We start from the raw sequence: 22,357 nt of genomic DNA on the forward strand, positions 1-22,357 counted from the left end.
CAAGTGATAATTTAAAAAAATACCAGCTTCTACTTCTCAGCTGGGATTGTTCTAAATGTCTTCACTTTTTAAATGTTTATTGGGGGGGGGATCAATTAAATTAATTACTTAGAAATTAATTAAAATGTCTGTAATTTTATTACATTGAGGTTTTTTTTTTGTTTTTTTTTAAAAAGTAAAAAGTAAATTATTTTATTCTAGAGCTGCATGCAGCCCATTGTTATTCTACACACCCTTCACTGCGCGTATCGGCCGGAGGTCCCTGAGGAGGTACGGCGAAGAAGAAGAGGATGCAGAGCGGGAGTGAAGCAAAGGCAGTGGAAAAGACAGTATAAACCATGATAACCATCTGTCATCATGGGGAATATAAGATCTCTCAACAAGATAAAAGAGCAAACGGCACTAACCCAGCTGCAGAGAGAGTACTGTGAATGCAGTCATGTGTTTCACATAGATGTGGCTCAAGGAACTTTCTTCTGACTGACGCGTCACCCTGGATGGATTTCAAGTCGCAGGGGCGGACAAGAAAGCAACGGAGAGCGGTAAGAACAAGGGATGTATGGAACCCGCGCTGTGTTTGTGAACGATTGATGGTGCCACCCTGGACACATCAGGATAAAGGAGCAACTCTGCACCAGACACTTGGAGCAGTTAGTAGTTAGCATGCACCCGTACTACCTCCCGAGGAAGGTACCAAAGATGTTGAGCTCCAAAAAGGAGAGGATCATTCTGAGACACCTGCGACCTCTGTTGGGCACCATAGACTGTATAAATAATGGATGTAGTCACCGTGACATCACCCATTGGTTTGTGGACTGCCCGTTTGAGGCATTGAGTTCAGCGTTACACTCGTCACCATCTTGCTTTACGTGCGTTGCCATCTTATTTTCGGAAAAGGGAGCAGACCATATTTGGATTGTGGAGGAGCGAAAGGGATCTGACGACATTGACTACACGCTCAACCTGACTGAGTGAAGCCGTTGCTAATTCATGTTGGCATTAACTGGGATGTTAATTTTGGCGAGCAAAAACAAATACAAAATGTGTGAGTGAGTGTCTGTTAGTCCAAACGCTGAACAAGACATTTTTAGTGAACAAAATGTTTTAAAAAACTATCAGTAAGTGAAAATATAATGTGAAAGGGTCAAAGTTATGAGACCAAAGCGGTACACTTTGTTGACACAGTGCCTTGAAGCATTGCTTTTCTTCCTTTCTGATGATGGCTCACCTTGTTAGTGACCTGTCAATCAAAGGTAGCCCCGCCCCAAATCATACAATTCTTTACCTTCTATTTTCTTCTAAATGGGACCATTATTTACACAATTAACATCTTATTGTCTTGAAGATTTTTTACTTGTGATTGAGACCATAGTGTTGTCCTAAAAAAATTGCTGAGGTAATATATCAAGTGAGTGGTGAGTATCGAAGTGGATGGGACCCAAATACTTCTGCAGCCGCCGTCAGCACCCACTGTTGGAATTTTCAGTAGAATGCAGCTTAAGGCACTTCCTGGTTTGCCTCACTGCTCAGACCCGGAGGTTGCCGCTCGGTGGGCACACAGCTGAACCCCCTGCAGTTTGCTTACCAGCCTGGTATTGGGGTGGACGGCTTCACCTGGAGGACAGCAGAAGCACTGGGAGGATCATGTTCTTTGACTCCGGTGTTTTTAACACTATCCAGCTGCACTGCTCAGAGTGAGGATGAAAAGTGTGGGAGTGGACCAACACCTGGCTGCATGCACTACAGACTATCTCACCAACAGACCACAGTAAGTGAGGCTCCATCACTGTGTCTGACGTGGTGCTCTGCAGCACAGGTGCCCCTCAGGGTACGGTGCTCTCTCCCTTCCTTTTCACCCTTTATACCCTAGACTTCACTCACAACACCACACACTGCCACATCCAGAAATTCTCAGGCGATACGGCCATTGTTGGATATGTTTCTGAGGGGAATGAACTGGAATACATTTCAAACTGCTTGAGCTAAACACCAGCAAGTCGAAGAAGATGATCATAATCTTCAGGAGGAAAGCATCCCACCACACACTGGTCAACATCCAGGGTTTAGACATTAGCCCCTTTCATAGTGCCGTTTCATGCCGGGACATTTAAGGCTCTGTAACGTCTCGCCTCCACTATGAATGAGCCAGAGGCGGGAGGCTGGGATCAAGTGATCCCAGCAATGTTCCGCCTCCAGAGGTAGTCACGGAGGAGGAAAATTGGTGGGACTGTTGGAAACTGGGCCACTATGGACGCGCCATCCCGGCAACCCGTGATATTTGTCTGTCGAATCACTGTTCACTGCGGCGCCATCGATAACTGTGCACATTATCTGACGTTAATTGTAAACAAACCGGCATGCTAACTGTGCACAAAGTGTCCGATGTTTGTTGTAAACAAACAAAGGTCGCTAAGTGAACACTTCCTGCTGCAGCACATACATACTGTACTGCTACAGAGCTAACTGTTAGCCTGTTGCACTGTGCTACTGTGCAACGCTGCTGCTCTGACGATCGTCTCCTCCCACTATCCTGGGTGAGAGGAGGATGTTAGTGACGCTGACATCCGTCATGGATATCACCTCTCACCCCCTACATGACACAGTGGGGTCCCTGAGCTGCTCCTTCAGCAGCAGACTGCTACACCCACGGTGTAAGGAGAACTGTCAGACTCTACAACACCTACACCACCTGATCATGTTGTAGTTTCTGTTAAGATCACCAACTCTACTCACCATAAGTTTTACATACATCTTGATCTGCTGTTACAAGTGTATTTCCCTGTTGTGGGATCAATAAAGTATAATCTAATCTATAATTACTAATAATCAAAATCCTGATTCAGAAGGTAGATGTGATTTTCTCTTCCGGAAACCTTACTGTTGAGCTCTGAGCATAGATGGGGCTCTTTGAGAAGTTTTTTCTTTTTTTCCCAGGATGTATTTTATTTTTTCCCAAAATACATGTTACTTTTTTTTTTTTTTTAGAATTCTGTGTGTTTCGAACTGACCACATTTTTTCATGATAAAAAGTCTCTGATCATGTAGTGGATTAATAAAATGAATCAGTGCTATATAATGATGATATGCTAATGAATTTAATGAAACACAACAATCTCTTGGATAGTTCTCTGAAATAATTGAGCTACTATTGTTGAATTTGTTAAATGCATCCCTTCCAGTCAAATGTAAACTGGAGCCTTGCGTGAAGAAGCACAGCTTTTAAATTTGTTTGAATTCGTGACCTCAGATAACATTGTTGTGCATTTAAGTATTCATTGTGTTACAAACCATTGGGCAGTGTTTCTGTGACTGTTAAGCCTTTTAATTGCATGAATCTTTTATCCCAACTGTACTTCTTCGATCAAGACAATTTCATTGCCTCACCATGCCTTAAATAACACACCGACCATCGTATCCCCCTGCTTTGTTAATAGCTGCTACAGCCATGAAGCTTAGCAGTGATGAAATCCCCTGAGACCTAAAATTTTTACCAGTACTACCTGTGCCTCTTCTTCACATACAGCGCTACAAAGTGCTTTCCAAGGAAGAGAAAAAAGGCATCCCACTGTGAAATTGACAATGATTTTAATCCATACTGTCTAATCGGAGAACAAGTGAAGAGGGAGCCCCATGTATCTTTACATGACATGGTTTTGGGTTCGGGGTCCTGCCAGTTTTGTGCCATGGCAGCCATTTTGCACCCATCACCACCATTTTGACGGTGGGATTAATGATACAAATGGAGGCGGTGGGTGATTCGCAGCTCCGCATCAGTAATTGCATTTTTTTTTTTTTGTCTTTGGGTAGAGATGGGAAGTCAGTGCTGACATATCTGGCTCCTGCACCTTAGCGATAAGACCGATGAATCAAACTGTTGAAAAATGAAACACAGAACGCTTCCCTGGTCGTGTGTAAAAAGCAGAGTCCAGGCGGAAGAGAAGGTGGAGGTGGTGGAGAGACAGAAGGCAGACTGGGAGGAGTGGAGTTGCATCAGCCAAATGAATTGTCATGATGCAGATCGTGCGTGAAATGAGCAGCAGATTCCACAGTGCAGTTGTAAATGGCCTTATTACCATTACACTCAGTCAGCCGGCGAGGGACAAGTTTGGCAAATGGCATTAACCTGGAGTTGTTGGGACAGGACAGGGAAGAACAGATCAGCACAAGACAGAGCAGGGCAGGCAAACCCAGTGTGAGTGTGACAAAGGCCGCTGCTTTAATTCTGAGGAGGACATTTTAGCAGCAGCCATCTGATCGACAGCTCTGTGTGTGTGTGTGTGTGTGTGTGTGTGTGTGTGTGTGTGTGTGTGTGTGTGTGTGTGTGTGTGTGTGTGTGTGTGTGTGTGTGTGTGTGTGTGTGTGTGTGTGTGTGTTGGGGGATGGGAGGAGGGAATTAAGAGTTGGCATTACATCAGGAGAGAGCTGCCATCTCTGCCTCCTTTCTAGCCCTGCGCATGCATACACACACACACACACACACACACAGCCTACACACAAAGACTTCTGCGAGGATAGCGTAAGATGAAGAAAAAAAATCCCTCCGCTCTCAGTGTATCTTGGCTGTGTCACTCCTTTATTACCCCCCATACAAACACACACACACATACGCATACGCAGGCTCCATATCCACTCCTGATTGGCTGGTGTAATATTAACAAATGAAGCTTTCAGCTCCGGCTACATTTAAGGGGCCCCTGAAAGTAAGCATGTGTTTATTTTTACAGTGAAGGGGGGGAGGAAAAGACGGAGGGTTTGAGGAATTGGGGGAGGGTAGAGGAGCAGGGAGGGGTTTCTTTGTGGTACTGTAGAGCTGGAACAGGAGAGGGGATTACTAAATCCTACCTCGTGTTGGAATGCTGCGCTGTACGTGGACACTTTCTGTCTGTTACCTCCTTGGTACTCCACAGTGGTACCAGTATGGCAAGCCTTTTGTCACATTTTTGATAAAGAGATCTGACAAACCTGCCTAACTCTGTACTGGTGTTGGGTTTATGAGAAGTCTGATTTTGGCTCTAGGTGGAGCTCCACCCTGTGTCTTTCGCAATGTCTCTTTTTTCTTTTCTTTTCCTTTATGGCATTGGCCTGGCACAGTGCCCAAAGCTAGAGGGGTGGGGTGAAAATGAGGTAGTAGGAGGGATTAGGGGGGGGATGAGGAGAAAGCGGGAGAAAAAGTGTGTGGCTTGTGTAGCAGCTGACTGAAACAGTCATTATATTATGTAAAGGCAGGCGGCGGCAGTGTCCGGGAGGAGGGGGAGGTGGAGGGGAAGGGTGTGAGGTGCCAGTTACTGACGCGCAGCACAGGGCCGACCCTGATTGGCTCATCAGCGCCATTCTCAGTGGTGCTTTCTGGCTCATTAAAGGTGGAGGCTCGGCAGAGAGGTTGCAGGGGCTGCTGTGTTTTTCTCCCAGCAAATGGAGGTGAGGACTGGGCTCCGCCGCTGCGTCACAAATTAATTAGTGAAGAAGAAGTGGTGGGGAGGGCCGTACTGTGGGATCATTAAGACTCCTCCCTGTGTTAAAGATGCAGCTGTAGATGTGATGGATAACAGAGACGTTAAGGACAGAATGAGCGGCACCATGATACAACAGATGAGAGGAAACGATAGAACGACACCAGCAGGAATAATCTGCTAACAGGAAGCTGATTAAGTGATAACGGGCCAATTAAATCTCAGTCTGAGTTACAGTCACTGACGCTCTGCTCTGCTCTGCAGATTCAGTGTGTGTTCAGGTGTTGCTGAGGCCGTGGTGCGGTGCTGAAAATAAAAGCATCCATTTGCATGTTGCCTGGTATCACACAATGCTTTGTCTGTTAGGATGGAGAAAAAAAAACGCTATGTTCTCTCCTCAACTATGCAACTACATATCAGGTCAACTTAGTGCTGAGTCTCTCCTATCCCTGCTGAACACACATATATACATGCAAACTTTATATATATTTGTTTATTGGCAGATCCATCCACTTTTGTTTACATTATGTTTGCAAACACATTAATAATGATGATTTCAGCAAGTATGGAAATAGAAGAAAACCTGTGATTGGCACATTGTAAGCAGTTATATTAATAACTGTTCATGATTTGTCAAATCAGTGGTACATGGCTCATGATTTGCCCCTAAAACTGAAACAATACGTAATAAGTTTAAGGGCGTTTAATTAATATAGATCACAAGAAGTCATCCTCATTTCAATTTTTTAATGATTTAAAGAGGTATTTCGTTCTAATTTTGAGGGCGTCCACTGTTTTACTTTAAAACCTTTATTAACAAGTTTATTTTCACACGGGTTACAGGGTTATTTGTCCCCTGGATGGTGTGCATATGTAAATATCAATCAGCAATTTTTTTGCTCCAAAAGCCTGAATTTGGTGTCCTCTCGCACATTCTAATGCCACTATTCGATCATATACACTGATCTTAATCTTTACATGTTAATATTTTAATGAATTATTGTAAAGAAGAATGACATACATACTACATGTGTTTAGTGACAGGAAGTAATTCATTAAACAATTAATCCTAACAGTGTACAGAGTTTAGTTTTTGGGATTAAAACAGCTTTTTATTGACACTCTAAGGAGGTGTACTCACTCTGGAGTCATATTGGGCTTTATTAATGTAGTCCTTATTAAAGTCTGTCTAGACTGCTTTATTTAGTTTAACTTGTTTATGCAAATATTTAAATACAAAATATAAAAGCCTTATGTGCTTCCATTCATGTATTCATAAGAGAAAATGCAGTAAAATAAAGTTTACTGTAGCATTGCTTTTATGTTGGAAGGCAGGTCTAACACGTTCTCATAGCTTAGTAAATACAAGCACTGGGAAAACGAGTGGAAATAGGGCTGGGCGATATGGACCAAAAGTCATATCCCGATATATTTAGTCTGAATATAGATATATGATAGATATATCCTGATATGTTTATCACAAAGTGAGAGCAAATGTTCAGTCAAAGCCAAATATAACATGTCACAAATAGTTTTATTGATGCTGTTTATTTAAGTGAACATAAATACTGTATAGCAACTGGAGTACCTTTTTCCAAATCATAGCTCCATAAAGTGCACATTTAAGTTAAAAAATATATCTTAAATAAAAATAGCCTATGAAATAAAATAGGCCAATCTTTTTCTGAAATAAATATATTTATATGAGAAAAGAACAATGGACATTACAAAAGAACTGAATATGACAAACCCTAGTAAGGGCAGTATTTATATATAAAGCAGCTTGCCTGGATCAAGGATCACAGCTAAAATTTGAACGATATCCATATATGCAATATGGTCTAATTCCATATCACATTTAAAAATATACCGATATATTTTTTATATCGGTATATTGCCCAGCCGTAAGTGGAGGCTGACCTCAGTGTGCTTAGTTCTTTTCCAGTAATGTTAGCTAGCATTCGCTCTAACAGGCAGTCTAAACTCAATCAGAAACTCCAGTAATGCTAACAGAGTGCCCGTGCTGTTGCGGCTCAACTGTTCTGCGGAGCCCCCCCCCCCGCTGTGGTCACTGCTATAGAGTTATAAAAATAAAACAGTCCCCTATTCTGAAGTAGGGGCGTGCATAATTTAGCAGCAGCGGTCCGCCGCTACTAAATGAATGTAGCAGAAACCCTGTATTACCATCTCCATCCATTCATTGCAATTCTCCCTAAAAATCTACCTCTTATTTCATATCATATTATTGTTATGTAGTATTTTCCAGTATAATAACCTGTATGTGATGATCTGATTACTTTTATCCCATAATTTTGTTAATACAGTTATAGTTTAAGAATATGCTGGATCAATGAGTCCTGAAATTCCTTTTATCTTTATTAGCAAGACTCTTCCAAATATTGAAGAATTTCTTTGTAGCCAGCTCCTTAAAATCTTTAGATTGTTTTGATCAGCTTGAATATCAATCTGATTTTTACAGCATTTTAGGGTTACTCTTAGCTAAGCTGCTGTAGCCTTTAGGTGACTGTAGACAGTGTTTAGTCACCTCGGGATGCATCGTCTTCATGGTGTCACTTTATGTGACTGCTTACAGTCTCCTACTCAGAGACATGTGCTGCGTTCACATGTTGTCATAAATATATTAGACTATACAGGGAGTTTCCTGTTATCTTGTTCACACTTGTTGGGTAGATGTTTGCTGGTATTTTAAGGGATAGTTAAGATTTTTTTAAGTGGGGTTGTATGAAGTACTTACCCACAGTCAATGTTTTACCTGCAGTCGAGGATGGTCTGCCGTTTCCAGTTTGGAGAACCAGACGCATTCCAGGCAGGAAATAAATGAATGTATTGCTGCAGAGGGGTACTGACACAAAACATACTTTAACCACTTAAACAAAGGCCTACCCTAAGAAGTCATTTAAGGTTACCTTTCCTATAGAACTGGTCTATACCCTGTCCTTTTATTAAAAAAACTAAATAGCTTTATATTATTTATTTTATATACACGACAGCATGTCATTTCTGTCTCCACATGGTCGCAGGTTTACAATTCTCCTCTGCTCTCTGTATCGTGCACGGATTTCTGAGTCCCGCTCCAATCCGTGCACACACACACACACACACACACAGGTGAACACACTCTTACCAACCCCACATGCATGTTCCTAGGTTTAGTTTACTGCACAGTTCAAATAAGTTCTACGGTTGCGAAAAAGTAGTGCCAAATGAAACCGCTGTGGAATGCAACACAAATTGGTGGGCATGTTGTAAATGTAGCGTACACATAAAACGGTATTACATTTTTGCGGCGGGCCTTTGTTTAGGTGTCTAGTGGTAGCAGAGATCAGCAGAGCGACTGTAGTAATCATGAACAATAATGATTTTTCGGTGCAGTCACAGGGCCGTGTGTGAAGCTGCCTGTAAGGTTGTTGTTTTGTGTGCGAACCAAAACTGTGGAATCCGCAAGTTATTGAGCATAACATCACCTTTAGTGAGCAATGACAAAAACAAAACACTAAGCTGAACAATAAGCATGAAGCGGCAGGACTAAAAGTCCAGATGAGACACTCCAATGCTCTTCTGCAGGAAGTGTACAGTGAGTCTTTGTGCGCTGTCATTTCCTCCAGCTCATGCTCTGCTGCAGCGTCCTCATTGGTTCACTGCTCTGTCAGCCCCCATGCTGAAGCCAGTCACATGACTAAATTAATGCTCAGAAGACGTGGCTTGTTGTTATCCTTACAAAAGTCTTCCCTGCTGATATAATTCACACACACACACACACACACACACACATACACAAGCATCAGACATTTCACAGATGTATTTGTTGTCACCATCAAGTACAGAGATCCAGGCTATTCTTAGCCTTCTGTGTTTAACCCACTTCCGACTGAATGAGCTTACATATAGTGTACTTATTTATTTATCACTGCACTCATCCTAAGGTCAAGGTTATATTGACTGGAAGTAGCAGCTTGTCACTGAAATTGGTCCACCTTAAAACATTATGTAGAATTGGTATTTATTCAGTTTTCTTCCACACCACTGTCATAAATATGAACACACAAGCATTTTTTTATGATTAATGCACCTCAGCAGCCCCTACTGTTGGATCAAGGCTGGAGCATCAGCTGGCTCAGGTGTGCTACAGACAGTGGTATAAGTGGGAATTGTGCAGGGAGGGGTGTCTGGATTTGGGAAGCCATTGTCTAGACTATTGATTATGATTATTATAATTTTTTTTAATTATTATTATTTTTGTTGTTGTTTTTGTTATATGTAGTGAATGAAACATTTTTTTAAAAGTTCCCATCATTCAAAAATGTGCTTTTCTTCTGTTCCCTGTGTCCCTTAAATGTCTGACCTTGACCATACTGACCTGAAGTATCATAGCTGATATTATTGAATATTTCACAACCACTAACACTGTGTCAGCCCTGCGTTATTATGAATCGCACCACTTTTAATGGCAGTGTCCGCCCTGTACAGGATTCAAGAGCTAGGATTGGCCAGGTGTCTATGCTGTCATAGACCGTGTTTAGGTCGTAACCCCTGACCAATGGGCTGTATTAACCTTTGGTACTTAAGATCAGTGTATAGAGACGCTAACTACACATAACATTTATAGCTGATTTTGGTGACAGCAGCCTCACCGTCCGAATTCGGGCACTCAGACATGAATCTCTCTAATGTTTCCTCGAACAGAAAACATAGGCGCAAAACTACAACTACAGTCTGCAGATTGCAAGTCCGGCCCACACTGTTGTTTCACCAGTGACACCAGCCTAACAGCAGGCCCGGTTCACAACTACTCAGTGAGGGAGAAATGGAAGATGTAGTAGATGCTTCCAGGCCCTTGTCAAGGTTAATTTTTTTACTTTTTACGTGTCTTAAAAAGTTTTTCTCTGGATCTGGATTTTTACAGGATTTATATTGCCAGAAGAATTACATGTTCAGAGGAAGGCTGTGACATGTGTTATATAAATAATAATTGCCTAAGCTTTTAGGATGTTATCTATAGTAATGATAATGGTCCAAAATTCTGTTAAATTGTTTGAATTAAGTGTCATGTCAATTGGCCACGTATCCAATCACTGTTTCTTGCTGGGTCCACCAGCTAAACACACAGAAAGCACTATAATAAAGGTGTGGTGGTATTTTGTGTGTTGTGTGGATGGAGGGAGAAGCTTTATATATTTCCCTTCTTGTTGGACCTTTTCTATAGGTCAGTTAAAAGCCTAAACTTTGCCTTTGCCTTTGCTCCCTGCTCTGCTTCAGCGCATTCTGTTAGGTACTTCACAGTGGCACTGTTGGTTGGTCTGTCTCTCCATCCAACAGGACATTTAATCATAACAATGGATTTCATATGCTACACAGGCTGTATACACCGTGCTACTAGTGTGTTGTGTGTGGATTCACACTGGCATTACATATATAAGAATGTCCAAAACCAATCACAGTTGATACTGTGGAAACAATCCAGTTAAATTACTGCTAGTAAGTCGTAATGTTCTGTACAAGGCACTAATCCGTTTTTATAAACTTTTTGAAGGAACAATAACACCTGACTTATAATGGGAAAGTATATATAACTGTGGCTCAGTTGGTAGAGCGGTCAGCTATTGATCGTAAGGTTGGTAGTTTCACCACCAGTGTGCCCTGGTAGCCTCGGCCACCAGTATGAATTTGTGTGTGAATGAGCGTAGTGTAAAGCGCTTTCTTTATAAGTGCACTCCATTTACCATTTAGATATATATTAGGGCTGGGCGATATATCGATATAAAAGAAATATCGATATATTTTAAAATGTGATATGGATTTTGACCATATCTGATATATCGATATAGTTTAAAAAAATGTTCTTTCTTTATATATAAATGCTGCCCTTACTAGGGTTTGTCATATTTAGTTCTTTTGTAATGTTCGTTATTCTTTTCTCATATAAATATATATTTCCGAAAAAGATTGGCCAATTTAATTTCATAAGTTATTTTTATTTAGGATATTTTTTATTCATATGTGCACTTTATGGAGCTTTGATTTTTTTTAAAAGCTTCTCTTGTTGTTATACAGTATTTATGTTCACTTAAATAAACGGTTTCAATAAAACTGCTTGTGACATGTCATATTTGGCTTTGACTGAACATTTGCTCTCACTTTGTGATAAAAATATCAGGATATATATTGTTTATCGATATTCAGCCTAAATATATTGGGATATGACTTTTGGTCCATATCGCCCAGCCCTAAAATATATATATAGTTTGTTGATGTTTGATGTGGTGTGCTGTGATGCTAACGTGCCCTGTCCTGTCTCCTCCAGGATGGAGCGGATGTCTGAGGAGGCGCTGAGGCTCAACCTGCTGAAGCGAGGCCTGGAGTCACCCAGCGAGCGAGAGGAGGCGCTGGCCAAGCGTCTCAAAATGGAGGGCCACGAGGCCATGGAGCGCCTTAAAATGCTGGCACTACTTAAACGCAAGGACCTAGCTGACCTGGCAGCCCTGGAGGTTGCAGGGCCCCTGGGAGACGGGAAGGGGCCTGGAGCTAGCTCCCTCCACCACCAGAGCCTCATGGGTGCTGCTTATGAAGAGAAGCTGAATGGGAGTATGAGGCTGGGAGGCCACGGCAGTCATATTGGACCCAGTAAGAACGGAAAGGAAAACATGATGGATGAGCCGGTGGATATGAGCGCTGGGAGAAGATGGTGAGAATAAAGTTTTTTAACAGAGGATGGCACACACTTGACTTGTCACAGTGGGAAAGTAAGAAACAAAACGTTGGCTCTGTTCTGTTCAAGTGTCTTTTCCTGCTGTCACATGTCAGCATGTGCTGTGGGTAGAGACGGCTGGTGTCAGTGGCACATGGTTGGCCTTGGTTCTATAAGGTGTCCTCTGTGTTTTTGGCTGTGCTGGGACCAGCGTAGCAGTAGCATCCTTCCTGACACACTCAGGTCAGACATGATGCAGCCATCCACTGATTACAACCCATAATCAAACAACAGTATCCAAACACACTAATAGGTAGGAATCAGTGAAGGCTTTAGTTCCTGTCTGTAGTGTTGATGGGTTTTGGGAACATATGAAATAGTGTCCTTGTTAACATCGCTGCAGTCCACCATGGCTGCTTACCCTTTACAACTCTAAACTAATTGTTTGAGTATTTAATGTCAGTGATGTTAGCTTTAGCAAGCTTTACAGTCACGTTAAGTTAGCTAACCACTGTTGACAAGAGTCGGATGAAATCACTTGGCTAGAATACACAGCATCGTGTGTGTGTATGCACGCAGCACTACCTGCAGTGGTGTTGAATGTTGTCCTATGAATGTAATGTCATATCTAGAACCACACCCTATTTGTCCTGTGACAGATGACTTCAATTCAATTCATGGTTATATTACATCATTTAAACAAATATCAATATCAATATTCATTAATTATCCTAACCGCTTATCCGCACTTGGGTTGCGGGGGGCTAAATCCGATCCCAGCTGACTGGGCTAGAGGTGGGTACACCCTGGACAGGTCTCCAGACTATCACAGGGCTGACACATGGAGACAGACAATCACCCTCTCATTCACTCCTACGGGCAATTTAGAGGCACCAATTAAACGCCCCACGCTGACACGGGGAGAACATGCAAACTCCACACAGAAGAGCCGCAGGCCGGAGTCGAACCAGCGACCCTCTTGCTGTGAGGCAAAGTGCTAACCAATACCCCACCATGTAGCCTTAAAAGTTAGAAGTCAATAAGTCAAGCTCTGAGGGGTGAGTATCAGGGGAGGTTGATTTTGTACATTTTATGGCTACATGTTGTGCGTTTTTTTTAGTTATTTTTCTGTGTAGACAACACTTCAAATAGACTGGCCACTCTTACTCCAAATACCATTTACAGGCCATATGATAGGAGTTGAGACAAAATAAAAATAGCCACTGAGATTGTAGATTTGAATAGATCAAGTTGTTCATTTAAAATATATATTTATTTATCAATAAATCATGAAGTGGGCTTATTTGGAACACACAAGCTTAAAGATTGTTTTATTTAATCGACAATGATCTTACTTAAATTGTGGCAGTATGTATAACAAATGTCAGCAAACATAACCTCTACCATTGCTAGAAGAGACAACTATGTCCTGGCAGGTGTATTGTTCAAGATCGAATGATGCACCATGTCACATGTGAAGTTGTTTGGTTGAGCATTTCTGCACAAAACTGCATGTTGCCCCTGCCCCAACAGACATTTATTAATGTTTTAAACAGTGTCCTAGCTTGTCGGTTTCCATTTCAGTTTTATTTTCATAGCCCAGAATCACAAATCTCAGATTTGCCCCAAAGGACTGCACTGGGTACTACACCCTCTGTCCTTTGACCCTCACGGGGAGAGGAGGGATCCCCCTCCAAGGATGGACAGATGTTTTATAGATGTCGTACAGAACAGATCAAAAGAGTAGATGGAGTGTGAGGGGAGAGGGAGACAGAGAGGAAGGAGATAAACACTGGCAATGATAATATCACTAACCCGATAATAAGTTCTGTGACTAATGAGGGCAGGTGTGTTGCTGGTAGATTAAATCAAATAACAGCTTTAGTAACTGTAGTAATGTTAATTCAGGGTTATAGATAACCCATTAACAACTAGTTAGCATTAATAATAACAAAATGCTACGTCAGATAATCTATCTGACATGTATCCGTGACTGCTGACTGTTTCTAGCTGTGCACTGTAGTGGTAGGAGCTAACGCTAGCTTCACAGACTTTATATCCTCCAGCTGTTCTCACTGCTCACTAGCTGTCTGATAGTAATGTGATGCAATGAGCATGATTGTTCAACCTAGACACAGAATCAACACTGTGTTGGTCTTTTCCTGCAGCAAAGCCACACAGTCCACTTGCTGTCCCCTCATACTGTTATCATAATGTTTTAGTGCAAAACTGTGTTTGTCCGAATGTCCACAGTACAGACTCAAACATGCAGAGGGCTTCATTTAGTTATTTGACCAACTGGCAGACTTTAATTGGCGACAAATCAAAATATATTCAAAATCACAACTCTTTCTTTTGAATTGAGCTTTCAAATCAAAATAAATGGTTAATTTACAATTTTTGTTTCCTGTTGCTGTTATTTTTGAAAACCTGATTTAAAATCAATCAAAATTTCTGCCATTATTAATATGGTAATAGGTGTAGTATCTAAAATGACAGAAACTATCTTTGGGAAAAATTAATTTGAACTCTTCTTTTTAGTGTTGGCTCACGTCCGATCCGCTAAAATTGAGGGGCGGGGTTTATAACCCATATTGCAGCCCGCCACCAGGGGGCGATCCAGATGTTTTGGCCTCACTAGTGGGGAGCTGTCATGTCGTCCATCTCTATATTCAGTCTGTGGTTTTTCCTTAGAGAGAGAACGATGAACAGTTTCTAGGTGCTCAGTTGACGAACAGCCACAGTGTAAAAAACAACAAAATGTGCGAAGCTGATGTCTGCAGCAGCTGTTAATGCAGTCAGTACAACAACAGGATAGTTCAATGATAGAAAGCAGATGACTTTACACAGCAGTTTGCAATGAGCAGTGGGATTAAAGGATAGGATGGGACTACTAACCTGAAATATGAAGACCGGTTCAGAATAGTTGGTGACACCCAACTCCTCCAAAGTGCTGTCAGCTGTCTGACAGACACACTCAAGTCAGACTCAAAGCATCATGTCCACATCAGGTTTGAAGAAAGCAGCAAATTGAAAATTGAGCGTGCATATGAGATGTTCTAAAAGTTGACAGGAAGTTTTGTTTCTCTAATGTAGTGAAGCGGACCATGACAGACGAACTCCATCTCCAGACGTCATCATTCTGTCGGACAACGAGGCGTCCAGTCCCAGAACAACACCTCGGCCTGAGGAGCGCCTGCACCAGGCCAACCTGGACATGTTCAAGGTAAAACACTGAGGGACGAATTCACAAAGAATGGATTGTCGCCACTAGGGATGGGCAAGATTAATCGATTATCGATAATCGATTGTTAAGAATTTTGTCGATCACGTAATTGTTTTATCGATTCGAGGTGTTATAAAACAGAGTTCATGTTGTGTGTGTGTGTGTCTCTGAGCAATGTAATGAATTTTCCGTTGCTTGCTTTGCGCATACAGTTTAATTAGCCATAAATGACAGAGATTCTCTATACATGCATCAGGTAATCTCTGCAGCAGGTATTTTCAGTCATGGACATTTTTAATATGAAATATTAACGCTTAAATCGATAATTGATCGTTAATGTTTGTGATTATCGATCGAAAAGATTTATTTAAATGCCCATCCCTAGTCTCCACTGTTAGCACCATGACTAGCGTATCATTTGCCACCACTATCTGCCCCGTCATAAGTACCTGTTCACTAAAGATAACGCGCTCATGTTAAAACACGCCCGTAAAGTTTTGAAGCTGAGTGCCCACTTTTTACAAATGATTGCAATTATCCAAGTGGCAGAGTATAAATGTTCTAAAGGTTAAAGTGTGGGTTGTGAGGGATGAAGCCCTGAGTAACTCTCAATCGGACTGGGCTCGTGCTGTTTTTGTTTTAATAAACTGGGCTCAGCTCATTTAGCTGCAAAGATAAGTGTGTCTTCAGAGATAAGAGAGACACAGTGTGTATTTACACACAAGGCACAACAAGGCCCATTTCATTGATTAAATCATATTTAAATCTCCAGATCCAGACCAGCTGATCGCTCAGGAACTAGTATTAATGAATTTTCTGTGTTCGTCTGCACATCCAAAAGATAACACACCCAGTTAACTTTCACTGAGCCAGAGGTCTATTTGTTAATTTACCTTATTTTCATTAATTTCCCATGTCTGTTCAAAAATGACACATAGCTGAGTAGTGTTCTGTCCATAGACAAAAGGTTCAAATAAACTGTCATTAAGTGAAAATACAGTGAAAGGGTCAAAGTTTTGAGAGGCAACCTGTAAACTGCCTTTTTTTTTTTTAACTAACTATTTTTAACTATTGACACGTTGCCGTGGATACGCATTGTTCTGCTTCTCTCCTGATGACGGCACGCCTTGTTAGTGACCTGTCAATCAAAGGTAGCCCCGCCCCAAATCATACGGTTCTTTATCTTCTATTTTCTTCTAAATGGGGCCATTATTCACACTATTAACATCATATTGTCTTGAAGAGGATTTTTTAGGGATCGAGACCATAGTGTCTTAAAAAAAATTCTGGGGTAATAAATCAAGTGAGAAGTTTTCTCATTTTGTATTGAAATTAATATTTCTAAATACTTCTGCAGTCACCGTCAGCGCCCCCCTGTTTGAATTTTCGGTAGAATACAGCTTAAGGCACTTCCTGGTTTGCCTCACTGCTCAGACCCGGTTGCCGATTGGTCCTGTCATTGAATCCTAAAATAATAGTCTCAGTTGAAATCCCTCATAATTGCGCTGAGATACCACCTGAAGACTAATAATAAGTAATAATTCCTGTTGGTGTTTGTGAACTTTGTGGACTTTGCTTGGAATGAGGCTCATTTGCATAGAAAGAGGCCAATTTTGCACCTAATGTATGCATATAACCTCATTTAAATATGTGCAAATAAAACTGGAGCACTGAGACACAATTTGGCAGCGCAGTAAGGGGTTTAGCAGCCACACAATCCTTTTGTGAATTCTTTCCTGACTGTCCAAAGGATATTAAATACCCCTTTTCGACCAAAGCAGTTCCATAGCTGGTTTCAGAACCAGCACCTAAATCTTGAACCAGTTTCTCTATTTTCAACCGCAAAAGAAGTGGTTCTTGTCCAGGAAAACTGATTTCAGAGAGGCACCAACTCTTTACCTGTCTTGAACCAGGAACCACTTACTTCAAGGACTGGGGGCGGGATTATCATGACCAACAAGACCAAGAATAAAATGTGCATCATTCATTTTATTTGATTTATTTCATTGCGATGTGATTGATATGGGCTAGCGTTAGCCGGCTAGCGTTAGCGGGCTAGCGTTATCTTTCAACAAAGGCTAACATTAACTCATTGGTCGAAAAGGGGTAAAAGTAAAGCTTGCATGGCTTCTATCTATCTTTATCTATATCAATTATAAAATACAGTAGAAAGGCTCACTAATAGAAGTCAAGCCTGTTAAGAGAAACATCAATAGGTGTCACAGTTTCAATTCTATTTGAAAATCGATCAAAATGAGCTTTCAGTTTCAGTCATCGAAATTGCAGTCAGGATCTGGAAAGGTGCAGCATGTGCCCAGGAAGAAGCCGTCATATTTTGGAGAAAATAAAATTGCAGCAGCGATCCAAATTCTCTTTCACCTTTTTCACAGAATGGTTATGGACTTGTCGGAGGTCTGCGCCCTCCTAGTGCCCTCCTAGTGCCCTCCTAGTTTAAAAGTCGATGTGTGGCTGCTCAGCGGGTGCACAGCATGTGTCACTGTGATTGTGACTTTGTGTTGCAGGGGAAGACAGGAGAGGAAAGGCAGCAGATGATCAAAGCTCTGAGAGAGGAGCTGCGTCTGGAGGAGGCTCGCCTGGTGCTGCTCAAGAAGCTGCGACAGAGTCAGATGCAGAAGGAGAATGTGGTGCAGAAGGTCAGTGCAGCTGCTCACAAACACTCTTCACTACTGAAATGTCACTGACTGCATTTTCTCCACTACTACTAGTAGAAGTACAAGTGCACAGTTGTGTATTTCTGTTATGCTACTTTAGGGAAATATAGTACTCTTCTCTTCCCTACAGTCATTTGACAGCTGCAGTCACAGGTTACCTTTCACTTTAATATTGTTGCTACAAAACTGGGCGATATGGACCAAAAGTAATATCCTGAAATATTTAGGCTGAATATCTATATCTGATATTTATCCCAATATTTTTATCACAAAGTGAGAGCAAATGTTCAAAGTCAAAGCCAAATATAACATGTCACAAATAGTTTAATTGAAGCTGTTTATTTAAGTGAACATAAATACTGTATAACAGGAGTACCTTTTTTTTTTTTTAAATCAAAGCTCCATAAAGTGCACATTTTAATAAAATAAAATATCTTAAATAATGATAGCCTATGAAATAAAATAGACCAATCTTTATCTGAAATAAATATATTTATATGAGAAAAGAATAACTAACATTACAAAAGAACAAAATATGACAAACCCAAGTAAGGGCAGCATTGATATATAAAGAAAGAAAAAAAATTGAACTATATCGATTTATGCGATATGGTCTAATTCCATGTCACATTTAAAAATATACCAATATATCTTTTATTTCGATATATCGCCCAGCCGTAACCCAGCAGTACATATAAAGTAACTCTCAACTGTTTGTGTCATTTTGAGGCCAATATGTGATTAAATGTGATTGTGTGTCCTCCATAGAGCACTGATAGACATATGATAGATACGGAGGATATCAGCTGATTTGTCACTCTAGCTTTAATATGAAGTAGTTAAAATGAGCTCCACGGTAGTGGTGCTTACACAGTAATGCATCTGTAAATTTAACCCAGTCGTATCAAATATCAATAATTACTTTGGTACTTCAAGTGTGTCTTTATGCAAATAGTTATGTTATTGTACTTTAGTACAGTAAAAGTAGCAGTAAAATTTTGAATGAAGGACTTGAACTTAACATATTTTTACACATTGGTATTCCTGCTTTTACAGAAGGTACGCCATCCACCAATGGGAATACTTCCTCTGAACAATATGTTTTTATTGGAACACGTGTCACATACCCTTGTGTTTGAGCTGTGATTGGTGGTGTCCAGCAGGGTCCAATCATGGCACTCTAGAACAGGGAGAATGGATTTACATTAGAACACTATGAGGAGCAAATGTATGATCTGTCTGTTGTGATGGTCAGGCTGCAGTTGGGTACTGTGATGTGATCTAACATGTATAGGATTGTATGGTACACTGTTAATGCTGTTTTGATGGCTATGTGCAGGTCCCTGTGGTTCAGAACGCTGCATCTTCTGTGCAGCCTCCTCCCATGCACAGCTCTCCTGGCCTGGGGAAGCTGCCTGTGAGACCGGGCCTGCACAACCCAGAGCCCCAGAACCTCCGTACTGCACAGGTCTGTCTCTGTCTCTGTCTCTGTCTCTGTCTCTGTCTCTGTCACTGTCTCTGTTTCTGTACCTGTTTCTGTACCTGTTTCTGTGTCTGTCTCTGTGTCTGTTTCTGTTTCTGTGTCTGTCTCTGTCTCTGTACCTGTGTCTGTCTCTGTGTCTCTGTGTCTGTCTCTGTGTCTGTGTGTCTGTGTGTCTGTGTCTGTGTCTCTGTGTCTGTCTCTGTGTCTGTCTCTGTGTCTGTGTCTCGGCAGGAACTTTATTGAGTCTGAGAACATAATGACACATTGATAAGGTGTGGGGTTTAAATGACGTGGGTGTTAACAGGCAGGGAGGAGCTAAGGAAAAGATGCTGTCCAATTGCATTGTGGGGAATGTAGGCCCTTGTTCTCTTGAAGCTTGACTTTTGAATCTAGATTTTGACGATTCTTTTTTAAAATCTTTAATTTAAATCGAAATTCGAAATGACAGGTGGACTCATTTGACGGCTTAGTCTTGTTATCTTGGACTTGATCTAGGTGATCCACAATACTTTGAAATTCCATTTGAAGGATCCTGAAAAGAAATGGAAACACATGTTGTAAAGTCAGAGGAAGCTTCTGATTAACATTAGGAATGGGTTTACTTTAATGCTATGAATGGTAGAAGGTCCTGCTCTGATTATAGACAGCCTCCTGCTGGAAGCCTTTGTTCTCGCATGACGTGTCCCTGCTCCTCCATTACATGTTGAGATGGTATTAAATATTCAGCAGATTTCTCTCTCTGTGTGTGCGTGTGAGAGTTAGATTGTTTTGTATGGATTGTGTTATTTACTCACCAAGTAGCTGCTGCCCCCTGCTGCCCACACTGTGTAGTGTAAAGTGTGTGTGTGTGTGTGTGTGTGTGTTCTTGTACTTCCAACATAGTGAGGACCAGAACACATTTTTAACCAACAGTGTTAGGTCATTTTTGCAAAGAGAGGACATTTCGGTCGGTCCTCACTTCTTTAAAATTATTGTGAAAATGTCCTTCGTTTTCCTCTTTGCCAACTTTTTCATACATAATGAAGATGGATCGGACAAAGGAAATAAAAGCAAAATTTTCTGTGACCTTTTTTAATCTCCCACCCAACAAATACCCCATAACAAAAAACTAAAACTAACACTTAAACTAATAAAAATTAAACTAAAACTAAAGCATCTCAAAAAAATGAATACTAAACTAAAACTAGCAATCTCAATCTAAAAACTAATAAAAACTAACTGAATTTGAAAACAAAAATGATACAATGAGGGCCCTCACAAAGATAGAAGTACAAGAATATGTGTGTGTGTGTGTGTGTGTGTGTGTACGGATGGAGAACTCCACCTTTAATATGGATGCTCACACAACCTTGTTTGTGGTCACATACATGCCTCATTTATTCCTGTTCTGAGTTGTCAGGGTATCAGGTCCCCCTAGCTCAGACTATTGCAGGCTGATACAACCGTCCTGCACTAAGTCCTCCTGTCATGAAGGCTCAAATAAATGACATTATTATATTGTGTAAAAGCGTTTATTTTGCATACGTCATGTTGAATTGTATTACATCATACTAACAGGTGACTATGAAGCAAGCTGGACAGAACCTCCTCAGACTCTGGGTGTCTGCCAATGAAAGAGATCGTTTGGCATCATATGACTCTTATACCGAACAGGTTGTTATAATGAAAAGCAATAATCTTGTAAACTTAGAAGTGGATATATTTATTTTACCCATCAATGCTCTCTCGATGCTGATGCATGCGTCAGCTAAGACACTTTGAACCTGATGCAGCAGATTTAAAGATAATATTTAGGTGGCACAGTGTCCCATCATGCAGGATGTGTTTTTTTTTTATTGATTTGATATTACCTGTAAATACAAATAGACTGTTTATCAGAGTTCTGTTAGCTTTAATTCACCAGCTGTGTAGGATGGACTTGAGCAAATCAGGACCAGTAAACACCATCCTGATTAATAATAAATAGAAGTATTGATGGATTTACAGAAGGCTTCTTTTAGAGGCAGTGTGGGTAAATGTCCAGAGAACAGCACAACATATTCAGGTATTCAGTGAGAATAAATAATAAAGAAATGTTCTTGCGCAGATTTTTGTGCAATCCCTCCACTGAGAATCTGTAGCGATCATAGATATTAGATTACAAGTTGAACTTGCTTCTTTATTATTATTATTATTATGATTGTGGAATTAAACCAGACCGACTCCTGTCCAACTGAATAAATGTCTCTTGCACTTTTCCTCTGTGATGTATTCCTTTCCGTAGGGCCATACAGTCATCAGGTCAGCAGCCAATGCCAACTTGCCCCCGATGCTGATGTCCCAGCGGGTGATAGCCCCCAACCCGGCCCAGCTGCAGGGCCAGAGGCTCTCTAAGCCTGGGATGTCACGCTCCGGCTCCAGCGGCATGGGCAATCCCGTCAGTTACCAGCAGGTAAGGATTCTGTCTGCTCCAACCGCATTAACAAGTCACCAGAGCGAGGCAGAAACCCCACTGAAGTTTGTAACAGCTTAATTACTACAACGGCAGTCAGAGCAGAACCCTGCTCAACATGTTTTTGTGAACACACACAAGTTTGTGTTTCCTACAAATTACTTCTCTTTAGGTTCTTCAGGTTTTTACAATCCTGGGGCTAATGAGAAACAGTCAAGTCCATTGTCTAGTCTAGACTTTAACCCATTGAGGCCTAAAACGCCTGTAAAACCTCTGGGTGATTTTAAAATAAGTCCCTAAAATCTGAAGTTTTTCTGGAAATTCAACAGAAGTTTCAACGCTTCTACTAAATAATGGATTTTTCAGTCTCTGTAGCAGATAGAAATTAA

The 22,357-nt window shown here is 41.1% G+C and overlaps 1 protein-coding gene across 2 annotated transcripts in view; it reads left to right on the plus strand.

Moving 5' to 3' along the window:
- The window catches only part of gatad2b (GATA zinc finger domain containing 2B), a 53,434-nt gene that overhangs the window by 20,276 nt on the left and 10,801 nt on the right, over positions 1-22,357 (plus strand). The window contains exons 2-7 of one of the 2 annotated variants that reach the window (XM_059349515.1): positions 11,773-12,153; positions 15,253-15,382; positions 17,905-18,036; positions 19,394-19,522; positions 21,095-21,190; positions 21,801-21,968. In XM_059349515.1, the coding sequence (XP_059205498.1) occupies positions 11,774-12,153; positions 15,253-15,382; positions 17,905-18,036; positions 19,394-19,522; positions 21,095-21,190; positions 21,801-21,968 (1,035 nt within the window). In that variant the 5' untranslated portion in view covers position 11,773. The remainder of the gene's footprint in view (positions 1-11,772; positions 12,154-15,252; positions 15,383-17,904; positions 18,037-19,393; positions 19,523-21,094; positions 21,191-21,800; positions 21,969-22,357) is intronic. The other variant, XM_059349516.1, reaches the window with a different exon arrangement.

This window comes from Centropristis striata, chromosome 14, assembly GCF_030273125.1.
Source record: "Centropristis striata isolate RG_2023a ecotype Rhode Island chromosome 14, C.striata_1.0, whole genome shotgun sequence".
NCBI lineage: Eukaryota > Metazoa > Chordata > Actinopteri > Perciformes > Serranidae > Centropristis > Centropristis striata.